Genomic DNA, 19,989 nt, shown 5'->3' with positions numbered 1-19,989 from the left:
AAGTTAAAATAATGATGTACATTTTCCCATTTAATTTTAGATCCTATTTTTCGGTATATGGGTCAGCTTCTTATGTCAGTATTGCATTAGTCTTTTGCACAAAACAGGTTTAGAACTGCAAGCAGGTCTTCCACATTTTCGTTTCTTTAAAGTGCTGAACTGTAAATGAGATTATTATATCTAGAAATACATATGTGTCCAACAACTGCTCTTGTCTTCCTGCAACCTGCACGAGAAAGTTATATTTACTCTCTGAAAGAAATTATTTTTATTAGTGACTCTTCTGCTGATAAATCTCTGGGGGTTTTTTAACCTTTCAGGAATTAGAGGTTTTAGAGAGAAAAGGTTTTTTCATCTCATCTTAATCTCAGTTGTAAATTGTATCAGGTTTTGCTATCTCACTTGTCCATGTACATTCTCTGCTGTTGTGAGGAACATTTTAGCACAGTAGCTTGTGTCTGCATTTTTGTTTGGGGTGGAGGAAGATGCCTTGGTTTTGAATTTAAAATAGATTGTGTGAGCCCCTATGAGAACATCTGAATGAGTAATTCCTCGGTTGTGTACCCCAGAAAGATGAGACTTACCTCCCAGATTTCTCTGACCTGGAGGATATTGATGCTACTCCAATCCAGGCTTTGGGGAGCTCTGTTGCTCAGGCTTGTTGTGGCTGGCTCTGCTGCAGTAGTATGAGGGGTCTCTTGCACGTTTTTTCTTTCCTGCTTTCTAGCCACTGTGTGTGTACAAAGATGGTAATACACATCATGCATTTTTGCTGAAGAGTGGGTGTATTTATTTCAACCCCACATACTTGCACACCAAGTGTTTGGAATCAACTCAATGAATCATGCCAGTGCAAGATTCACTATGCTTTCCATTTTATGCCTTAAAACTAAATAAAGTTTTTATTTAGTTAAAACTATGCCTTTATGAGGAGGGTGGTCTGAGAGATTTGTCAATGAAGGTCACTGGTAGGTACCTCTGAGGCCAGCCCAGGTCTTGTCCATAGAACACTCTGTATTTAGAGTTTTTATACTCTTGATAAATGGAAATTCTTCTGCCCTCATTTTTGATGCAGGCTTTGTTAATGCACATTTCTTTATCACACACGCAGAATAAAAATGTGGTTGAACTTTAAAGAATAAATGACTGCCCTTGCAAAAAGAGAAGTCTACATATATATATATTTATATATATACATGTATTCTGTATATATATCTCATCTCACATGGCCTTTAATCTTATCAGGTCATATGAAGTGGTGAGCTGTGAGGGAAATACTGCCCTTTTCCCTTCCCTGATTTTAAGAGATATATGTGGGGGGGAAAAAAGATGGTTAGGATAAGCTTTTGACTTTTTAGCTCCTATTGAACATAAGTCCATGCAAATCTTATGGTAGACACTCTTCATTGTGCTTGTCAATTGTTCCACAGCTTTACATATGTTTTAAATGAGATAGCTGGACTACATTGCTTTAGCATTTAAATGAAGCCAAATTAGTATTCTGTCAGCAAGCAGAAGGGGCTCTTATACTAGAAAGGTGTAGGAGGGAGATGGATAATGGGGGATGAAACTTGCTGATACAAACACGTGCCATGTTTTGTTTAAAATATGAAATTCTGAACCACCGAATCTTGTAAATTATTAAAGATGACCCTAGATGATTTTAACGTACATGCCTGTTCCTGGGGGCTTATGAAATTTTTTATCAAAATGATAAAATGATAACATACAAGAGTAAGCTTTTATGTTTTCTAAGTATTTCCTGCATTATGACACAGTAATAATTGTTTGGTTTAGACAGTAAGAAAATGTATCTGGATGAGGGGATTTCATGGGATTTTAAATAACTAAAACTTAAATGCACAATTTTTTTACAAATAATGATTCGTAGCAGGAGCCTATGTTCACAAAATCAGTTCTTTCTTCAAAATGTTATTGAATAGCCAGCCCTTCTGCAAAATGCTTCCTCTTGGTAAAACATTGTGTTCTCCCTGTTTTATCTCAATAAAGAATTAAGCAATCATACTATGTGCGGTAGTAAACTCAGTTGTCCTAGGTCACAGCTGATGAGGGGAGGTGGTTGCAGTTCTCCTTGCAGCACCACTTGTACAAGACTGCACAGACCATGAAAGAATAGAAACGTATGTGGGTGTTTGTTCTCTCATTTCCACGGTATCCTAGAGTTGCAAAATAAGGACAAAGACTGCTGAAGAATGAGGCGGTCTTTTTCTGCAACCCTGAGTGGTTATCCTGTAAATAACATATATAGTAGATGTTAAACATATATTAAAAATGTTCATTACGTTGTTATTTCATTGCTTATGGAGGAGAGCAGATGCCATTAAATCAAATCTGGTTTCATTATTAATCCAACTGCTTCCTTTCCATTTTTCTGAGGACTTTTTGCCTTATTCACTGGTTGGCAGGTTTTGCTCATTCTTTTGCTGTCATTTCTCTCTGTCACCTCTGCAGTGGTTGGCTGAATGAGGTGGGAATATGGTTGCAAGTGCAGATAAATTGCTGAGCTGGGTGGTGAGTGACGGGTGGTAAAGAAATTAAGGGGACCTAGAGGAAAACTGTAAGGGAAAAGGAATTTGGGGTTTCTTGAGTTGAAAATAAAATATGGAGAGAGAGGGAGAAGGTTGACAGAGTGGGAACGAAGTTGAATTTGCAAAGAAGAAAATAGAAAAGTTACCCGAACAACTAGAAGAGATAAAATAATCTAGTCTGGTTATCACAAATGCCTTCTGATGTCACCTACTGATATCCTTCAGTTGCTTTCTAATTTTATTGTAAAATGTTAATCCTTCCATTAGCTATTTCTCATCTGATTACTATAATGACCCATTTTCTGGTCTTCCTATTCTTCTCCCGTGTTATTCATCCTCTTAAAATTCCGGCACTCATTTTATCTATCGTAGGTTCCAAATTCTTATTTTACTTTATTATTTCAGGAGCTTGCGTTGGTTGTATCTGCAGTTAAGGAGCAGATTAGCAAAACTTAACATTTGCATTTTAAGTTCTCAACAGATATAATTCCTTATACAGTTAGTACTTAATTGTAACTCGTGGTGTCTCTCACCATCTTTTCATTTATGATTTGCACATGGTGTTTTGTCATTTGTTTGCTTTCCCCAAACATGGATGTGGAGGAATCCCTGTCCTGAACAAGGTATTATTTCCCATTGTTCTGTAAGACAAATGTAGATTGTAATGTTCCACAGTCCTAGCTCTCTCTGAAGATGGGAGCATTCCTTGATGCCTGAGATGAAGCCAGAGATGAAGCATGCAGCAATGCATTCAGCATGACCCTGTTTGCAGCAGTGGAGCTGCAGGACGGCAGCGAAGCAGCTCCAAGCAGGAAGGGCACACTGGGCTGGTGGTAGGAAAATTTGTGCACTGTAGCATTCCACTGTGCTTCAAACTCCTCCATCCCTAAGCCTACCAGCATCCTGGTTTTGATCTGGAGCTTCTGTGTCAGTCCCCAGAAGGCTCTGCCAGCTGGGAACAGTCTTGAAATTCCAGGGAGCTAGTTAGTGCACTGTGCTCTGCTCCCTGTTTTCCAGGCTGAAATATGCATTTTCATATCCTGAGCAATTCTGAAGAGCCAGTACATTCAGTGTTTTCTTTTCACCCAGAGAGTGGCTGGGCTCTGGAACCGGCTCCTCAGGGAAGTGGTCACAGCACCAGACTGACAGAGCTCAAGAAGCATTTGGACAGTGCTCTGAGGCACAGGGTGTGACTCTTGGGGTGTCCTGTGCAGGGCCAAGAGCTGGACTTCAGTGACCCTTGAGGGTCCCTTCCAACTCAGCTTATTCTATGGTTCTATGATTTGAGAATGTTTCGCTAATTTTACCTGTAATACTTGATCTTCAAGTGTGAAGAATCTGGAGCATTTTCCCCAGTCTGTCCATGCCACACTTTGATGGCAAACACCTGCCTGCAGAACTGTTCTGCTGGTTCTGACCTTTGGGCCCATAGACAGGGAGGGCACCAGGCTCCCGAGGCTCAGCAGGAACATCAGTGCTTGGCAAATTCCTTGTGGTCAGTGTTCATTCACTGGACCAAGTTTAGGGTGATACACAGAAAAAGTTCCTGAAAATTAAGAAACTTCCCACTGCTAAGTAAGCCTGTGTTTTTTAATGTAGAAATATAACATTTCAAAAGCATATTTTAAATGCAACACATTTCCTTACAATTGTCTTCAGAAATTTGGTTTACTTATGCAGTTGAGTATCCAAGAAAAATCTGTTTGAAAGGAAAATACGGACACAAAATATGAATGGAAAATATTTTGTGATTCAAAGGTTCTTACAGCAGAAACAAGTAAGTTTAAATGTCAGGATTCTTAAAATGAATAAAGGCTTACACTCTTCTGGGTCCAGATCTGGATCACAAATACAGGAAGGATTAAAAAACCCACATAAATGAGATGTATGCTTGAATAGTAGTCTTTCTAAAACTATATTTAACAGTGACTAAATTTAGGCTTACTGACTAATTTGAAAAGCCAAAATGTTATTTAATTCTCTAGTACAACTCAGAAATGCATTTTAAGTAAGTCATGTGAACATACCCTAGGTGGCTGCATATTAGAACATAGCAAATATGTAGGTTACATTATCATGTAATTGTCCATAATAAGAATTTTTTTTCTCTTTGCTTGTTATTCATTTAAATCTACTCTTCTGATTCATCATTAATCACAGTTCATGTGGTGATTTGGTGTAATATGCTCATGACAGGATTTCTTGTTGTAATGAGTTAATGTGATCTGTACAGTGCACGTTTGTGACAAGATCATATAGCAACTTGATTGGCTTCACAATAATGCCTCTGGCTATTACACCTAATATTATAAATTAAGAGATATAAACATACATGTAAACTAATCTTTTTTTGCTGTAGCAAAACTGTCATCCCCAAAAACCATGGATTTTCATGGCATTATTTCTGACCTGAAAGGTGATTATTTAACATTGTAGTAACATGTGTAAAATAGGATTAAAATAGAGTATGATCTTCATAATGCATAAATGGGCTGAATCAGTTACATAAGATTTAATTGAAGAAATGTGAATTATTTTGAAAGTACAGATCACATGAGAATATAATGAGCTCTGAGTATATCACTGAACAGCACTACGGGGGAATAATTTGGGCGGGAGGACAAGAGCTACTGGGTATTTGACTGAATCAGTCAACAACAGAACACAAAAAAGGAATGTTGTGCATAGTAGCAAGAGGAGTGTGTTTAAAAACTTGTAGATTTCTGTCCCCTGGCACCATTACCTTTATATTTCACCTGGCATAATGTGTTTTTACATTGTATTCTTTATGTCCAATAAAGAATACAATAAACTAGGAAAGTTTACAATAAACTAGGAAAAGAAAACAAATTTCTATTTTTGGTAGGAGAGTTTTGCAAAATTGTATGTATGTTACAATAAATGACTTGCAGAAGAAAGTAAAACTGTTCAAAATGAAGAATTATTGTCAGAAATCAGTGAGGACAGAACAAGATATATAGAAGTGACCATTTAGGTTAAATATTAACAAAAACCATAATTCAAGAATCATTTGCGTTAGTTGTTGCATTAATAATATTTATAATCATAGGATCATTTAGATAGGAAAAGACCTCTAAGCTGATTGAGCCCAACTGTTAAGCAGCTAACAATGCTAAGTTTAAGTTAGCACTGCGAAGATATTTGCTGAATTACAATATTTAGAATTATAAAAAGGCATGATTAGAGATTGGGGAGATTCTTGACAACATTCAGTGTGGTTTGGAAATCCTTATGGATGTGATTCTGGGTGTCTGACTTCTCGCAGCTTGGGACAGCTCTCCTGCAGTTAGCTGAAGGCACAGGTTTGGTAAGGCTTTTCGGTTTATGGAGGTCCAAATATCCCCTGATGCAACACTCTGCAAAAAAGGACCTGCTGGTGTTACTGCTGCTGATGGGAAAAGTGAGGAATCGAATCTTGGAACTCTCATTCCTTTTTTTTTTTACTTTATTTTATGGGTTGGATGGAGTTAGGATAAAGAACAAGAAAATCAAAGCATGAGCCATGGAGGTGATGTTTACCATCTGTTTGAAGAGAACCTGGCTTTTTCAGGAACTTTTGATAAGGCTGAAGAGAAAAAGGAGAAAGAGGAGAGGTGCAGAAGACATGCTGCTCTACCCTGTATGAGTAGTCAGTCCTGTACAGCCCTTCTCACTGGGAAAATTCAAATAGAATTTGTAGCAAGAAAGCCTTTCCCATGACAACCCATTCATTGATGGGTTTTGCCAGAATGCTTCATTAATAATGGATCTGCCCAAACTGGATTCAGAAGCATACATCTTTTATATTATTTTTCATTTATAAAATAACTTTAAGGACAAGAAGTTTGAGATGACCAAAACTTTGCCAGTTTTCACTGTTAATAAGAAGTTTGGTTTATCTTTTTTTTTTAACCATAGTACAAAATCAGCCTCATGTTTGGAGAGCTCTTCAGTACAGCTTGCCTTATTCTAATTTGGTAATGTACAAAAATGTTTCTTTCTCAAGCCCGACTAATGTTGAATGTTTAATGAAGGAATCTGCATAAGATGTGTAAGATCTGAACTGCCCTGTGGTTTCGATCTCTCTCAAATCATGCAGACAATAATCTTTTCTGCTGGAATTCGTTGTGTTGCTCAGAGCCACATGGGAAGAATTTGAGCTATTGACGAATGAATATTTTTGCCACTTTATTTGTATCCTTTTGTAACACCACTTTTTGATGGTATTCCTTCCTGCTCTTACCTCAAAGCATGAAAGAAAAAGATATTTTGAGAAATGCTTTTGCTGTCCCCTTGCTGCCCCTGGCAGAGTTAATCCAGCCATCCTGCTGTGCTTATAGAGCCTGTTCTTTCCCACCCACAGTGCTTCCTCCTCACAGATTAAGAGTCAAAGTACAGGATGATGCTGGCTCTGCCTGTGATGTATGATTCCGCTCTGCCATGGTGGCCATTGCCTTGTTTAAGATAAGGACTATCATTGATACTGTCGTGACAGCATTAAGGCTATGAACAAAGCCAGGATATAAGGAAGAACTAATAGCTTTTTTAAAGCCATATCGTGAAAGTGTGCTAGATTAGGGGTTAAGAATCTGGCAAGCAGTGTCACAATCCAAACTCAATGTAGATTAGTCGAAGTTTCTCTTAATTTATTTAAAGCAGGCTGATCAATCAGACTACCTGAAAGAAATCAGTAGACTACTTTAGCTGGAGCTGAGATGAATTGGTAGCTCTTGTGTATACAGCAGCTTCTTCCGTTTGGTGTTAAAGAGGGAGGTTGATGAAGGTGGATGGGAGTGTGAAACTTGGGGAGAGGGGCTGGCATTTAATTCAATAATTGTTTAGTGAGCAAAGATTACAAACCAAGATAGTAAAAGATGTCTGGAAAAATATTTAGATGGTGAATTTTTTAATTAATGATTTTAATGGTAAAGTTGTATGTCACAACATAACCTATACTGAGTTTATCAGTTGTTCAAAGTTTATTCTTCTAGGGAATGTCCTTGCTGGAAGAAAAGTGATTAAATTGGTCAGATGGTTGTTGCTACAGTGCAGGTAGAGCAATAATTGAGGATCCTCTTTACACCATGTCATAGCTGTTGGTGCATATTTCTTGTAAATTAATGAAATTAAGATCTTCATAGTGGTGACAGTCCTGGATGGCATAACACATGGTGACCAAAACCAAAGCTAAAGCTGCCTATGACAAGCATGTCACAAAAAATGTTCTTACTTCAGTGTGCCAAGCACTCAATGACAGTGGTATGGCTGAGGGTAAGCGTCCACTCTGTAGGGTGACTCCACACTGAAAACTGTTAAGACAAGAGCTGCTGCGTAGTCAAATACATGAGCTTCTAGACCATGGTTTCTGTTAAAGCATTTGCTTTATGTCTCTTTGCAGTCTTTTTAAATCCTAGCAGCCCTCCTCTTTTGGGTGGTCTGTTGTGAAGGAAGCTGCAGTTTCCCTGTAGTGGGTTCATCTTGTGTTTGGCTCATGCTGCTGTAAGCACAAGCAGCTGCTGAAAATGAGATTTCCACCCCTTCTTCTTTCCTCCATCTCTGGCTGTACTTTCCAGCCCATTTACTTGTGCCAATGGTAGCATTTCTGTGATCAAAGAACAAAGGAGATGAGCTGGACATACAGGGAGCTGCTTCCTGGAGCTGCTCCCTGCCCTCCCAAGTCAGTTTCTGGAGCGAATGGGATCCCAGGAGTGAGATCCCTGGGAGGTTGCTCTGTTGCAAGTTGTCCCACTGCAGCTCAGAACCCCTCCTGTTGAACCAAACCCTGGTATTTCTTTCTGCAGATCTTTCTTCTAAGGAAGCAGTTCCACACAGTTTTCATGAGGTTTATAGGACAATGCACCTGTATTTTGGCAGTGAATTGGGATGGGTTGTGGCCTTGGCATTATGCTGTCAGTTCATAGTAGTAGAGTACTGACATTACCAGTGCTTGTATCAAAGCCTACAAACACTTTTCAGATTTTTATCATGATGATACTTTTACAACTTTTCCCCTTACAAAGTGGGTAAATATTAATGTTAGCAGTAGAGCAATAATGCATTGTCATATTTGACAATAATGCGATGTCATTGTCATGTAACTCTGGGATGTATTCTGCTGTAAGGGATAAGTGTATTTTGGATTGCTGCATGTCCTGTATGAATGGCTCCATAGCATGGAGCTTGTCTAGAGAAGGACAGCGGAGCTGGGGAAGGGTCTGGAGCACAAATCTGTTGAGGAGTATCTGAGGGAGCTGGGGGAGTTTAGCCTGCAGAAGAGGAGGCTCAGGGGGAACCTTATTGCTCTCAACAACCACCTGACAGGAGGCTGTAACCAGGTGGGGTTGACCTCTTTCCCAAGTTACAAGTGACAGGACAAGAGGAAATCACCTCAAGCTGCACCAGGGGAGGTTTAGTTTGGATATTAGGAAAAAAAAATATTTACCAAAACCGTTGTCAAGCACTGGCACAGGCTTCCCAGGGTAGTGGTGGAGTCACCATTCCTGAAGATATTTAGAAGACTTCTAGATGTGGCACTTATGAACATAGTCTAGTGTTGGACCTGGCAGTTTTAGTTCTGTGGCTGGACTCAGTGGCCTTAAGGGCCTTTCCCAACCTAAATGACTTCCATGATTCTGTGGTTCTATGATAGCAGAGCCGGAATGAAGCCATAGCCTCTGTGCATAGATCTGGCTTGAACTAGATATTCAGGAGTGGAATCTATGCTTTTAATGTGAATGTTTTACAATACAGAAAAATAGTTTTACTAAACTGAAATAATTATGATGCAGAAGTGATTAAGTCTTCATGCATACATCTGGTAACTGGCAAATATACTGAGAAGCTAAGTCTGTTCTGAATAGCATTTCTTTAACATTTGTTCTGATCCTCAGTCAGATTGTTCTCGCCATTGTTTGGGTCTTCCTTCTGTATGTTAGTAACAGTTTTTCAGCACTCATTGTATATCTAAATAATGCTGATTTAAAAGAAAAATAAAAAAAACATAGAGGGACTTTCATTAAACTCTAGTGGTAGAAGATATTTAACACCATCTTTGGTTTTTCACTATTTTTGCTGCAATTTTTACCAGACTATATAATTGCACAATATAGAAGTAAACAATTTCCAATCCTAATATATTAATATCTTTATAATTAATTGATACTATTTACATGTTGCAGAGCTTACCTTTTCATGACAACCTTGGTTATGACTGTGAGCTAGAGTAATCTGCATTTTTACTCCAGGCAGTGAATAGCTATTTTCTTCTTCTGATATTGTAAAAACTCTTATTACTCTATGTTATTAGAAGATTTTTTAAAAAAACCAAACATTTACTTAGTAGACAAATGTCCCATTCTTTAAATGGGCTTGAATGTTTGGGTTTTTTTCCTTTTGCTTGGAATTAAGTCTGGAATGAAAATAGATCACAATCAGAAAAAAGAAGGATCCATTTTAGAGCTATTAAAATTTTCTATAGAGATTTTTATTTTATCTCTTATTTCTCATTACATGAGCTGTATTTCATGCTTGTGTACAGATTAATGTGCTTTGCTGATAATTGCCTATTAAAAATAGATAAATAAATTATTAGCTCATTATGAAATGTGTTGTAGTACCAGTAACTTTAATTATAATTATAATTTATCTGCTCTGTAAGTAATCCTGCAAAATATTGTGGGATAACATATTGGTATTGCAATTGCTCTCCTCTAGTGCTGTATGATTAACTCAGAAGACCTCAAGGAGTAAGTACTCCTGGTCTCTGTGACCTCACATTCTTCAGATCTCATCTGAACCATTACTGGATCAGTCATTAGCTCAACACACAGGTGAAAGTGCAAGTCCTCAGTGGAAGGAAGTCTATCTTCTAGCACACTATTTGGGAATGTGTTCCACCTTTCAAATTGTCTAATATTTTTTCTACTTACTTCCTATGAAAATTGAATGTTTTTCTTTATGTACAGACCTGCTTAGTGCTTGCCATTTTTCACATAAATAATATTTTCAGCCTTGTCTCTTAGAATATGTAATCATTGGAACAATCTTGGTTTGTATATATAACAGATCTTTAGGATTTCTGATTTATGGGGGTTTGAGACTAATGTGACAAAAATGCACATATGTGATGTTTATCATTACATCTGAGGCTTGTAAAATGATTGAACTGTAACTTATTTCTTAAGAGGCCACACATTTAACTTTTTAATTAAAAAATTGTTTTTCAAAAACAGTTCAGCATGTAGCCTGAGACACATCCTCAGAAGTCAAAGTGGCCAGGTATCAGTCTCAACCAGGTCTTATTTCACTGCACTTTCCTGGGTTTTTAAAAGGAAATATTAAATAGATTTTTTTTCACTTAAATATTAATGTTTATTGATTACAAGCACAAAATTACTGGTTTTATCTTTAGTGGAGCCAAAATACTAGCACCTAGGTATTTTACGTTAGCCAGTTTGGAAAACACTTTAATGACAAAAATGCTTGATTGGCCAAGGCAGGACAAAGTCTGTCCTGAGAACCACTACAAAAAATAATGAATTCTCACCTGCCTCAGTCTGACCAGGGGTGGCAATGGCAAGTTTACTTGGAGGAGACTCCTGGCCTTTGCTTTCTCAATGCCCTTAAATAGAAATCTGCATCTCAATTATTTATTTGAGTGATAGGGGACCAAACAAAGATCAGTTCCTCATGATAACTTATAGAAATGGGACTTTGAAGACAGCCATTGGCTTTGTGAAATGCTGCCATCAAGACAACTGACATCTGTTTCCAGTTGGGTAATTAATTCCAGAGGATTGTGATGCATATTTTATATCCTTATGATATGAAATCATTATGATATGAAATAATAAGTCTCTTACAGATGTCTTCCTAGGCATAATAAACACTTGCTTTCCCTGCAGTTGTGGACAGCAGAGAAGTTGCAGCAAGGCTCTGACCAGCAGGATGCTTTGGTGCTTCTCAGTTGCCATGTGCTGAGAAAGGGCATGAAGTAGTCATGTAGAAGTCTAATATTATTTTAGTGGATTTGGCTTTGTCTGGTGCTGCTAAAGCCACTGGGCATTCATAGAATCACAAAGTGGTTTGGGTTGGAGGGGACCTTGAAGAACACCCAGTTCCATGTCCCTTGGCATGGGGTCCAGCTGCCACTAGATGAGGTTGCTCAGAGCCCCATCCAGCCTGGCCTTGAGCACTTCTAGGGATGACATATCCGCAGCTTCTCTGAGCAACCTGTTCCAGTGCCTCACTATCCTCACTGTACTTTAATATCTAATCTAAACCTGCCCTCTTTGAGTTTAAGTATCATAGCTGACTTGGGCCTATTTAATTTTCAAAATATACCAATTATTACACCAAGTAATCTCGGTCGGTATGCAGAATATAGAGTTTTTTGACCTTTTTTGTTTGTTGGGAGGTTTTGTTTGTATGTTTTAACTGTTAACACTGACAGCAGTTCTATGCTTAGGTAAAATTTACCCTGAAAATTTATACAAGTATATTTAATCCTTTTGTAATTTTCAATTAAACCAATCCCATTGGTCAGGTGAGCTGTACAGTTGATCTGGAGTCACTTTCAGGGTATTCTGGGCCCTGCCATGTTTTAGGATTAGACCTGTAAGGCAGCGTTGTGACAGGAGAAGGGTAATAATCAAATGTATCCCTTCATCTGTAATTCCAGATAGCTTGGAGTTCATTTCAATATGACCAGCAGTAAAATGGTTAATAATATTGATTTTAGGAAGTGTTTTGAGCTGTTTTGTTGCAGAAATAGGAAGATCCCACTTTTTTGGCTTGCATTTACCATTTTTTCTTGAATTCTGGTGTCTGATGCTGCTACCAGGGAATCACTAGCACTGTTCTGATCGCTCTTTAATTTTGTATTTTGTAGTGGTTCCTAGTGTCCAGTTGCTGCTACACATTTAGTCCAGACCTCTAGTGCTATTATGATCCTAATTTCAGCCCATACAAAAATTTTTCAGATTATTCCAAAGGAAGGAGAATTAATGTCTTGAATTTCACTAATCTTTTTAATATTCTGGAAAAGAAAAAAAGCAGAATCATACAGTATTGAATATTATTATTCAATAAGAGAAAAGATCAGGCAGGAGAATGTTGCAGAAATAAAGCTCATTTTTAGGTGGAATAACTTGTTAATTCGAGCATTTGCACATACACAGTCATCAGGGAGTTATTGGGCTACATGTATCTTTTGAAACATCTGTCAACTAAGCTAGGGATCTAAATGCAAAGTGTTACATTGGTTATATTTGTGGATTTCTTACATTTCCTAGTGGAATTTCATTTTGTATGCTAATCATTGCAGAGTACAGAAGTAAAAATAAGATTAAATTTTTGTGCGTGTATCAGTGCTTTGGATGAATGACTTGCCCCATTCTCTTTTAATTGTATTGCGACATCAAATGCATGAAATGGAGTAGTGTCATTCGTGTCTCGGGTATCCTGCTGTCAGTGGGGAAAGAAGCATGTAATTTACATGCTTTTTTTTTTTTTTTCCTCTTTTGTCCCAGTGATGAAATAACATACTGTGGACAACCTTGAGCTACTCTGAGCAGTTTGACGACATGTTGTTGCTGATTCCTGCAGCCACACTGCAAAACTCATTTCATTGTTGTGTAGTAAGTGGGCTACAATTCAGTGACAGAATGCCTCACTGCATGACACTTAGGTGCACTGTATTGACCAGCTTATTCAGTGTTAGTTCAGTGTTCCCTGTAACCTGATTTATAGAAATTATATACCAGGAAAGCTAACTTGTGGGCTGTTTAGGTGCAAGGCTTTCAACAGTAACATATTTCTATGGCACTGCTTTAGGCAGCTGTACCATTCCACACTCTTGACCTATATTTGTGATATTTGACATTTTTGATAAATACTGTCAAGGATAATCCATCACAGGACGTTTCCAGAGTTTCGGGATGTTTGTTAAACCGTCATAATTAAAATATAGAAGTGTTTTAGAAAACAGTATTTTACATTGAGAAACAGGTTTTCCAAGTAAGAAAATTGCTAGGGAGGAATTTCCAGAAGAATACAGCTGTCCTCAGTTAACAGAGTATGTGCTCCAGATGAGACTGGGATGCAGCTGCCTGTTGCCTGGGGACCATATGTTTCTGTAGGTTGCATCCTTAACTCCCTCCCATTCACATTTGGGGTGACCTCCATTATAATAGAAAAACAAAATGTGGAGTCAGCTTAGCAGTGCCTATGGTGTTTAAAGATCTGTAATACTAAATTGAGAATAGTTTTTGAAATAATTTAGTCATTGAGACCTGTCTGCTGATCTCTTATGTGTGCTGTCCCTCAAGACTCATGTCCTTTTCTTTCCCATTGTTCAACAGCTCTGTGAAGTCAAAGAGAATTGCTTTGTGTGGTTTGATATAGCTAATAAGGCAGGCAGAGTGCTGAGGACCTTGAAACAACCCAAAGAACTTTAGCTTGGCTTAAAAATCTCTGGATAAATGATCTTGTTGATGGGGAAGCATTATGAAAAAAAGCAAGTTCACTGAAGTGCATTACTTGAGTAATGCTTAAAGCAGCTGTGGTTCATTCACGTGTTTCACATAGTTAAATACAGAGATAAACTGTGCACCCTTCTGTTTAACACTCAGTGTAAACTGAATACATAACTAAGTCTCCTGCATGCCTCAGGCATTTCTCTGTGTGCTGCATTATCTCAGCTTTGCTCGTGCTTCTCTAGATTTAGGCTGCAAGGATAGCACATAGGAGGTTTGTGGGACTGCAGCTTGTGTCCGCTGCTGAGCTGCAGGGTCTGCCACAGCCCTGTAAGCTGCCTCTGGAGGAAGGCCTCCATCTGCTTCATGTCATAGCCCATCACTCTGGAGATGTGGGCAGCAAAGAGGTCATTGATGTTCAACAGTATCAGATAGCACAGAGACATCTAACAGAGGACACGTGGATGGGCAGGATAATGGATGGGTAGGCATGGATACCAGAATAATGACAGCGTGTTGCTGCACCATATTTTGAGATACTGCCTCTAAGAGATGTAGCAGGGGAGTTGCTGGGGTTTGGGTCTTGTTTGTTCTCATGAATTGCAGCTCTTAGTGCTAGCGCTTAAGCTGAGGTAGTTGTTCATTTAAGATGTAGCATTTCCAGGTTTTTTGGGGACTATTACTTTTTCTAGGTTGAGTGAGAACTTCCTCTCAGCTGAAGGGTGTTGACACACGGTGGTCCTAAATATAGTGGGAAGTACTGTTTTCTGAGAGGGAATGGAGGCAGCTCTGGAGTATGAAACCACATGTACAGTCTGGAGGAGTTATGTAAGGACACTGCTGTTTGCAGAGCAGAGGCTTTGCTGCTACAATTAGTGCTGCTATACACTCTACACTACAGCCATTAAAGAATACCATTGAAATATGTTATTTTTCCCACCAATACTTAACATTTCCAACTCGCTGCTTCTGCTTCCTGAGGGCAGTGGTGGTTTTGCATGAGGCAAGGACACAGAGAAATACAAATGAGGAGTGGTTGCTGTAAATTTGAGGCAACTTTTTGGCAGCCTTCTCAGAGTGTGGACAAGCATAAATGGGTGGACCCATTTCTGTGGAACAGAGATTTTGCATCTGATAAAAAAAGTAATACAACTCCAGGGTAAAAGTTTGGCTACCCAGTGTTTCTTACACAAGGATGATTCTACATAATAAAACAAACTGTGTGAGATATTTGGAGATTACCTATGTGTATGAATCTACACATACCAGTAGCCAAGGGCAACCCTCAAACCACAGCTGAAATGCAAAGGATGGATTTATTTCATTACCTTGATAACCACACCAGGTGACAGAGGGACAGGGACATGGCTCCATTGTAGCTGGCAGGAGGAATGGGGAGGGCTCCTGTCTCTCGATAACACAAGGCTTCCCCCATGTCTGTGAGAGTGTGTTATCTCTCCACAGGACTTCCACTTCTCAAAACAGGCAGGGGATGAACAACATTCAGCATAATAAATGGACTTTTCCCACACCAACAATTTTAGCATTCCCAGCTGCAAGGTCACTTTGAGAGAAACTATTCCTTCCTCCTCTGCCAAATCTTGCAGTTTTAACTCTTTCCTAGCCTGTGAAAGGCATTTAAAAGTTGCAACATTTACTCATCATACAATTCCTTTTTTCTCTTCTTGCCTTCTCTAAGCATTCACTGGCTTTTTCTCACTCTTTTCCTCATCCATCCCATGAATCACTGTAATCCTCATCACTCACTGTTTGCATGCACATTTGCATTTCCTTCTCCAGTCTTCCCATCCTCTTCCCTTTTTTTCTTCCTGCTCTTCTGCCTTCTCTATTTCATTTTTGTTTCCTCTTTACTCATGTTCGAGTCTGGTTTTTTTCAGTTTTCCGCACCTATACATGCTCTAGTTTCTTCATTCATTTTATAGTGTTTTTCCTCTGATCTCACCTCTCATTTTCTCTGCTGATTATTTGCCTTGCACAGTTCCCTGCCTGCTCAGCCTGTCTTGAGGTCTAACTTGTTAAAAGGTTTAAAGAGAAAATGGCTTCAATCTGAGTGGATGTTCATGTAATGGTTGCCATGTGCTCTTTTAATGATGTATTTTTGATATTATTTCAGGTCTTAAAAATTAGCTTGATTGGCCACCGGAAGCGTGTTCTGGCATCTTTGGGAGACAGGCTTCACGAAGATCCTCCTCAGAAACCACCTCGGTCAATAACCCTCAGGGTGAGTCCCCATGAAAATTTGGTTGCATTTCTTGACAAGTCAGCAAGGGTTTCATAACATTCACATGAAAACAATGGCTGCTTTGAGTGGGGTTCAACTTACCTCCCTTCAGAGTTGTACATTATGGACATCTTAGGCTGACCTGCTCTGTCACACCTCCCCATATGGCCAGCAGAGATATACTGACATTTTTACAGGGTGATCTGTGTGACCCATTTTAGATGTCTGCCTTAGGATATGTAAAATCTTAGAAGTATCAGCTTATCTTTGCTAAGGAAACTGGCTCAGGACCAGGGATGTAAAAGATGCACGTCTTCACCTGCCCACAGGATTCCCAGCCCAGCCAATCAATATTGCAGGAGAGTTACCATTTTCCTTTCATGTTTTCAAATGTTTGCACTTACTTTTCAGACATATGCTTTAAGCTTTCTTTAAGCAGAACACCTTGAAAGTATTGAGATAAAAATGTCATTAAGGTGTCTCTGTATATCAAAAGTTTCATCATGTTTTTAATTTTCATTTGTATTCCCTCTTTCAGAAACCTCACTGCAATGTCCCTGGGGTTTTTCCACACTTGACCACATTTAATCTCCTCTCATTACACCACCTTCACTCAGTTTCTCCAATCCAATGCCTTTGCTTACTTGTTGTCTGCGGCTCTTACCAAGTTGTGGTCTGATGGCCACTTCCTACTGCGTTCTGTCCACCAGAGTTCATAGCAACATTTTTATTTTGATATTTTAGGTCACACTTTTCGCATTTGATTGGATCCATTATTTTCATGAGGCTGTATTTCTGACAGGAATCTTGTTTGGGATTAAATTTCAAAATGTCAGAGAGTGTCTGTGCTCCCAAGTTAAATTTCCTGGTGTAAAGAGAAATACAGAAAGACAGAATGAGGGCTTATTCTTAAGTGTATTTAAAATTTCTGTGACCAGCCTGTTTTCACCCTGCTTATTCTCAGATGCCCCATACAGACATTTTAGATTCAACCCCTTAATTCAAGCTATTCCCAATGCCATATTTTAAAAGGTCTGACAAATCTGTAATGTGCTCTAAGGCATATTGCACAAACTTGGGGATGTTTTTCTTGTATTTTATTTTTATGTATTTTGTGAATGATTCCTGATGCATGGCAGGTGTTAAAACACTCCAAGGAAACAGAAATAGATAAAAAGGCAGACTTTTTTGAATGCCTTCAGTAGTCTGGACTGGATAATTAATTCCTACTCAGCAAGTGGGAAGGTTTCCACCGTCCACATTCTTGGTCAGGACTGTATATTCTCAGTTGATATGGAAGAGAAAACTGGATGTCCTCCATCTGTAGTCAGAATGATAAAAAGTAGTCTGCTGCTGCACAGCTAGAGTTACTGATGCGGGCCAGTGCTACATGTCATTTATCACCTCTTGGAATTGGAGTCTTCACAGAGAATCCTAAAGAGGAGGACATGCATTTGGAATGAAGTTTTTCTTTCCCATCAACTGCTACTATGCCATTTCACACGAAACAAAGACATAGTGTTTAGTTTGTAGTCTGCAATAATTTGTATCTTGAAAATTGGCTTAAATAAACTGTCTGCTGCTGCTGTAAGATTGATTTATATAGAATCACTGAACAGTTTGGATCAGAAGGAACCTTAAAGATCATCGAGTTTCAACCCTCTTTGCCATGAGCAGGAGCACTTTCCACTAGATCAGGCTGCTCTACATCAGTAGAAAAGGGAGTTTGTTATTTTAAAAGTTAAAAGTTATTTTAAAACTTAAAACTTAAAAGTTCCCAAGCTCAAGCTAAGCAACGCTAGTGCTTCATCTTTTTCGACTGTTTTTGTATTAGCTTTTAAAATATTTCAAAGTAGAAGGTTAAATATTGATAAAAAACAAAAATTCCTTAAAATCTTAAAAATATCCATGACATATTTTACTCCCTGTTGTTTGTTACTGTGTACTAAGGAAACACTATTTTGATTTCAAATATAGTATATTCAAATATATATATGTTTTATATATATATGTTATATATATAACATATATATGTTATATATATGTTATATATGTGTGTGTTATATATGTTATATATATATGTTATATATGTGTGTTATATAGATAACATATATATGTTTTTTATATGTTATATATAACATATATATAACATATATATATATGTTGCATCTATATACACACAGACAGTGTACAAATATACTTTTCTATACACAAAAGTATAGAAATTGCTGGATCTTGGGTTACCTATGCAATCTTGCTTTTTTTCCTTGAATGCATCTTTTCCTTGAGTGATCTTTAATTACAGGACCAGTTTCCATGTTCTCCATGTGAGCCATTCCTCACCCAGTCAGCACTGGAGCCCAGAATTTAAACTGAAGGACCAGCAATTTTGGCAGAAAATTTGGAGAAATGTTGCAATAGTAATGATATTTTGACACAAGAATTAGTTCACTGGAGAGAATTCCCGGTTTCAGGTTAGACAAACTTCTCTGGGACATGAAGTGTGCCCAGGCAGCTTGGGAAAGGATCTCTTAAGCTCCCTTCCAGCCCTGACCTCTGTGGTTCCAGGTGTACATGAGCAGCAGGTCTGAGAGGGGATGAGGCAGATTTTGAGAGTGAAATATGTGATCAGACATCCGTGCAGGTGATGTGTCCCTGCATTCACAGCCAGGTAGAAACACGATATGAGTACCTGTTGACTCACAGTAGCCATGGTAGCACCTCCAAGGGTGTCCATGCCTGGTCTGCAGGTTTGTTCAAGGAGGTGAAAAGGTGGGTATGGAGTGAGGAAGAGGAATGAAGGAAGAATGAGAGACAGGCTCATGATTAAAGGAATAGTTGTAGCTATGGAACGATAGACTTCCACCTGTTTTTGCCACAAAAAATTTGGATAATTCATGGTAAGTTATTTAATTAATTGCCTCCTAAACAGACACTAATTGTATGTTACTGACAATCTGCATATTTGACTGGAGTCTTGAGTCTGATTTATACAAGTGCTGAGTACACAGTGCTGAAAATTAGATCAACAGACGTGGAGTTTGGAACTCAAGCACTTGGGAAATCGAGAAATAGATGTTGTAATTGAGTGACTGGTACTTTCTAACCTTTGTTGTCTGAGTGTCTCTGGTCACCCACACTAAAGCAGTGATTATGAAATGTCAGAAGTCACAGGTGTGGTGAAAATTAATTGATTGACATTTGTAAAGTACTTATGAGCATCATGACTATGACGGTATTAATCATCTTATCTTCAGAGCAGGATTTTAAAAGGGTTTAGGAGAGAGGTTTGGGGCCATGAATCGAGGCAAGAATAAAATACTGACTACACGGTAACTAATGATAACACGGTGCTGAGTAGATGACAACACGCTGCACAGTTGAGGATCCATCTGTGCTGTGAAGGACAACTTTGAGAAAATAGCATAGAATTGTACAATGACATACTGTTCCATAATGCAGAGGCACAGTAATTCTTTTATTTCTTGAGTTGGTAGTTCTTGTCTCTATTGCCTTGCCAGCAATCTTCCAATATAGATCTCAGAGTGAATTTCCTCCTCATATGCAGTTTGATAAAATATGAAAAGCTCAATGAGGGCTGGAATCTCTATGTTCATCTGTCACTTTGATACACTGGTGGCCCTGCAACAGTGGGTGAATCCTGATTCAGAGCAGAGAGAGGTTACCCACCTGGCTGAAGCAGCAGGTAGTGCTCACTAAAGCA

General features: G+C 38.6%; 1 protein-coding gene across 14 annotated transcripts in view; it reads left to right on the top strand.

Moving 5' to 3' along the window:
- ANKS1B (ankyrin repeat and sterile alpha motif domain containing 1B) overlaps positions 1–19,989 on the top strand; it is a 407,204-nt gene that overhangs the window by 340,980 nt on the left and 46,235 nt on the right. For all 14 annotated transcript variants that reach the window (XM_064419825.1, XM_064419814.1, XM_064419816.1 and 11 more), the window contains one exon: positions 16,158–16,265. In XM_064419825.1, the coding sequence (XP_064275895.1) occupies positions 16,158–16,265 (108 nt within the window). The remainder of the gene's footprint in view (positions 1–16,157; positions 16,266–19,989) is intronic.

This window comes from Passer domesticus, chromosome 5 (assembly GCF_036417665.1).
Source record: "Passer domesticus isolate bPasDom1 chromosome 5, bPasDom1.hap1, whole genome shotgun sequence".
Lineage (NCBI taxonomy): Eukaryota > Metazoa > Chordata > Aves > Passeriformes > Passeridae > Passer > Passer domesticus.
The sequence above is the reverse complement of the archived record's forward strand: the minus strand, read 5'-3'. Positions and strand labels throughout refer to the sequence as shown.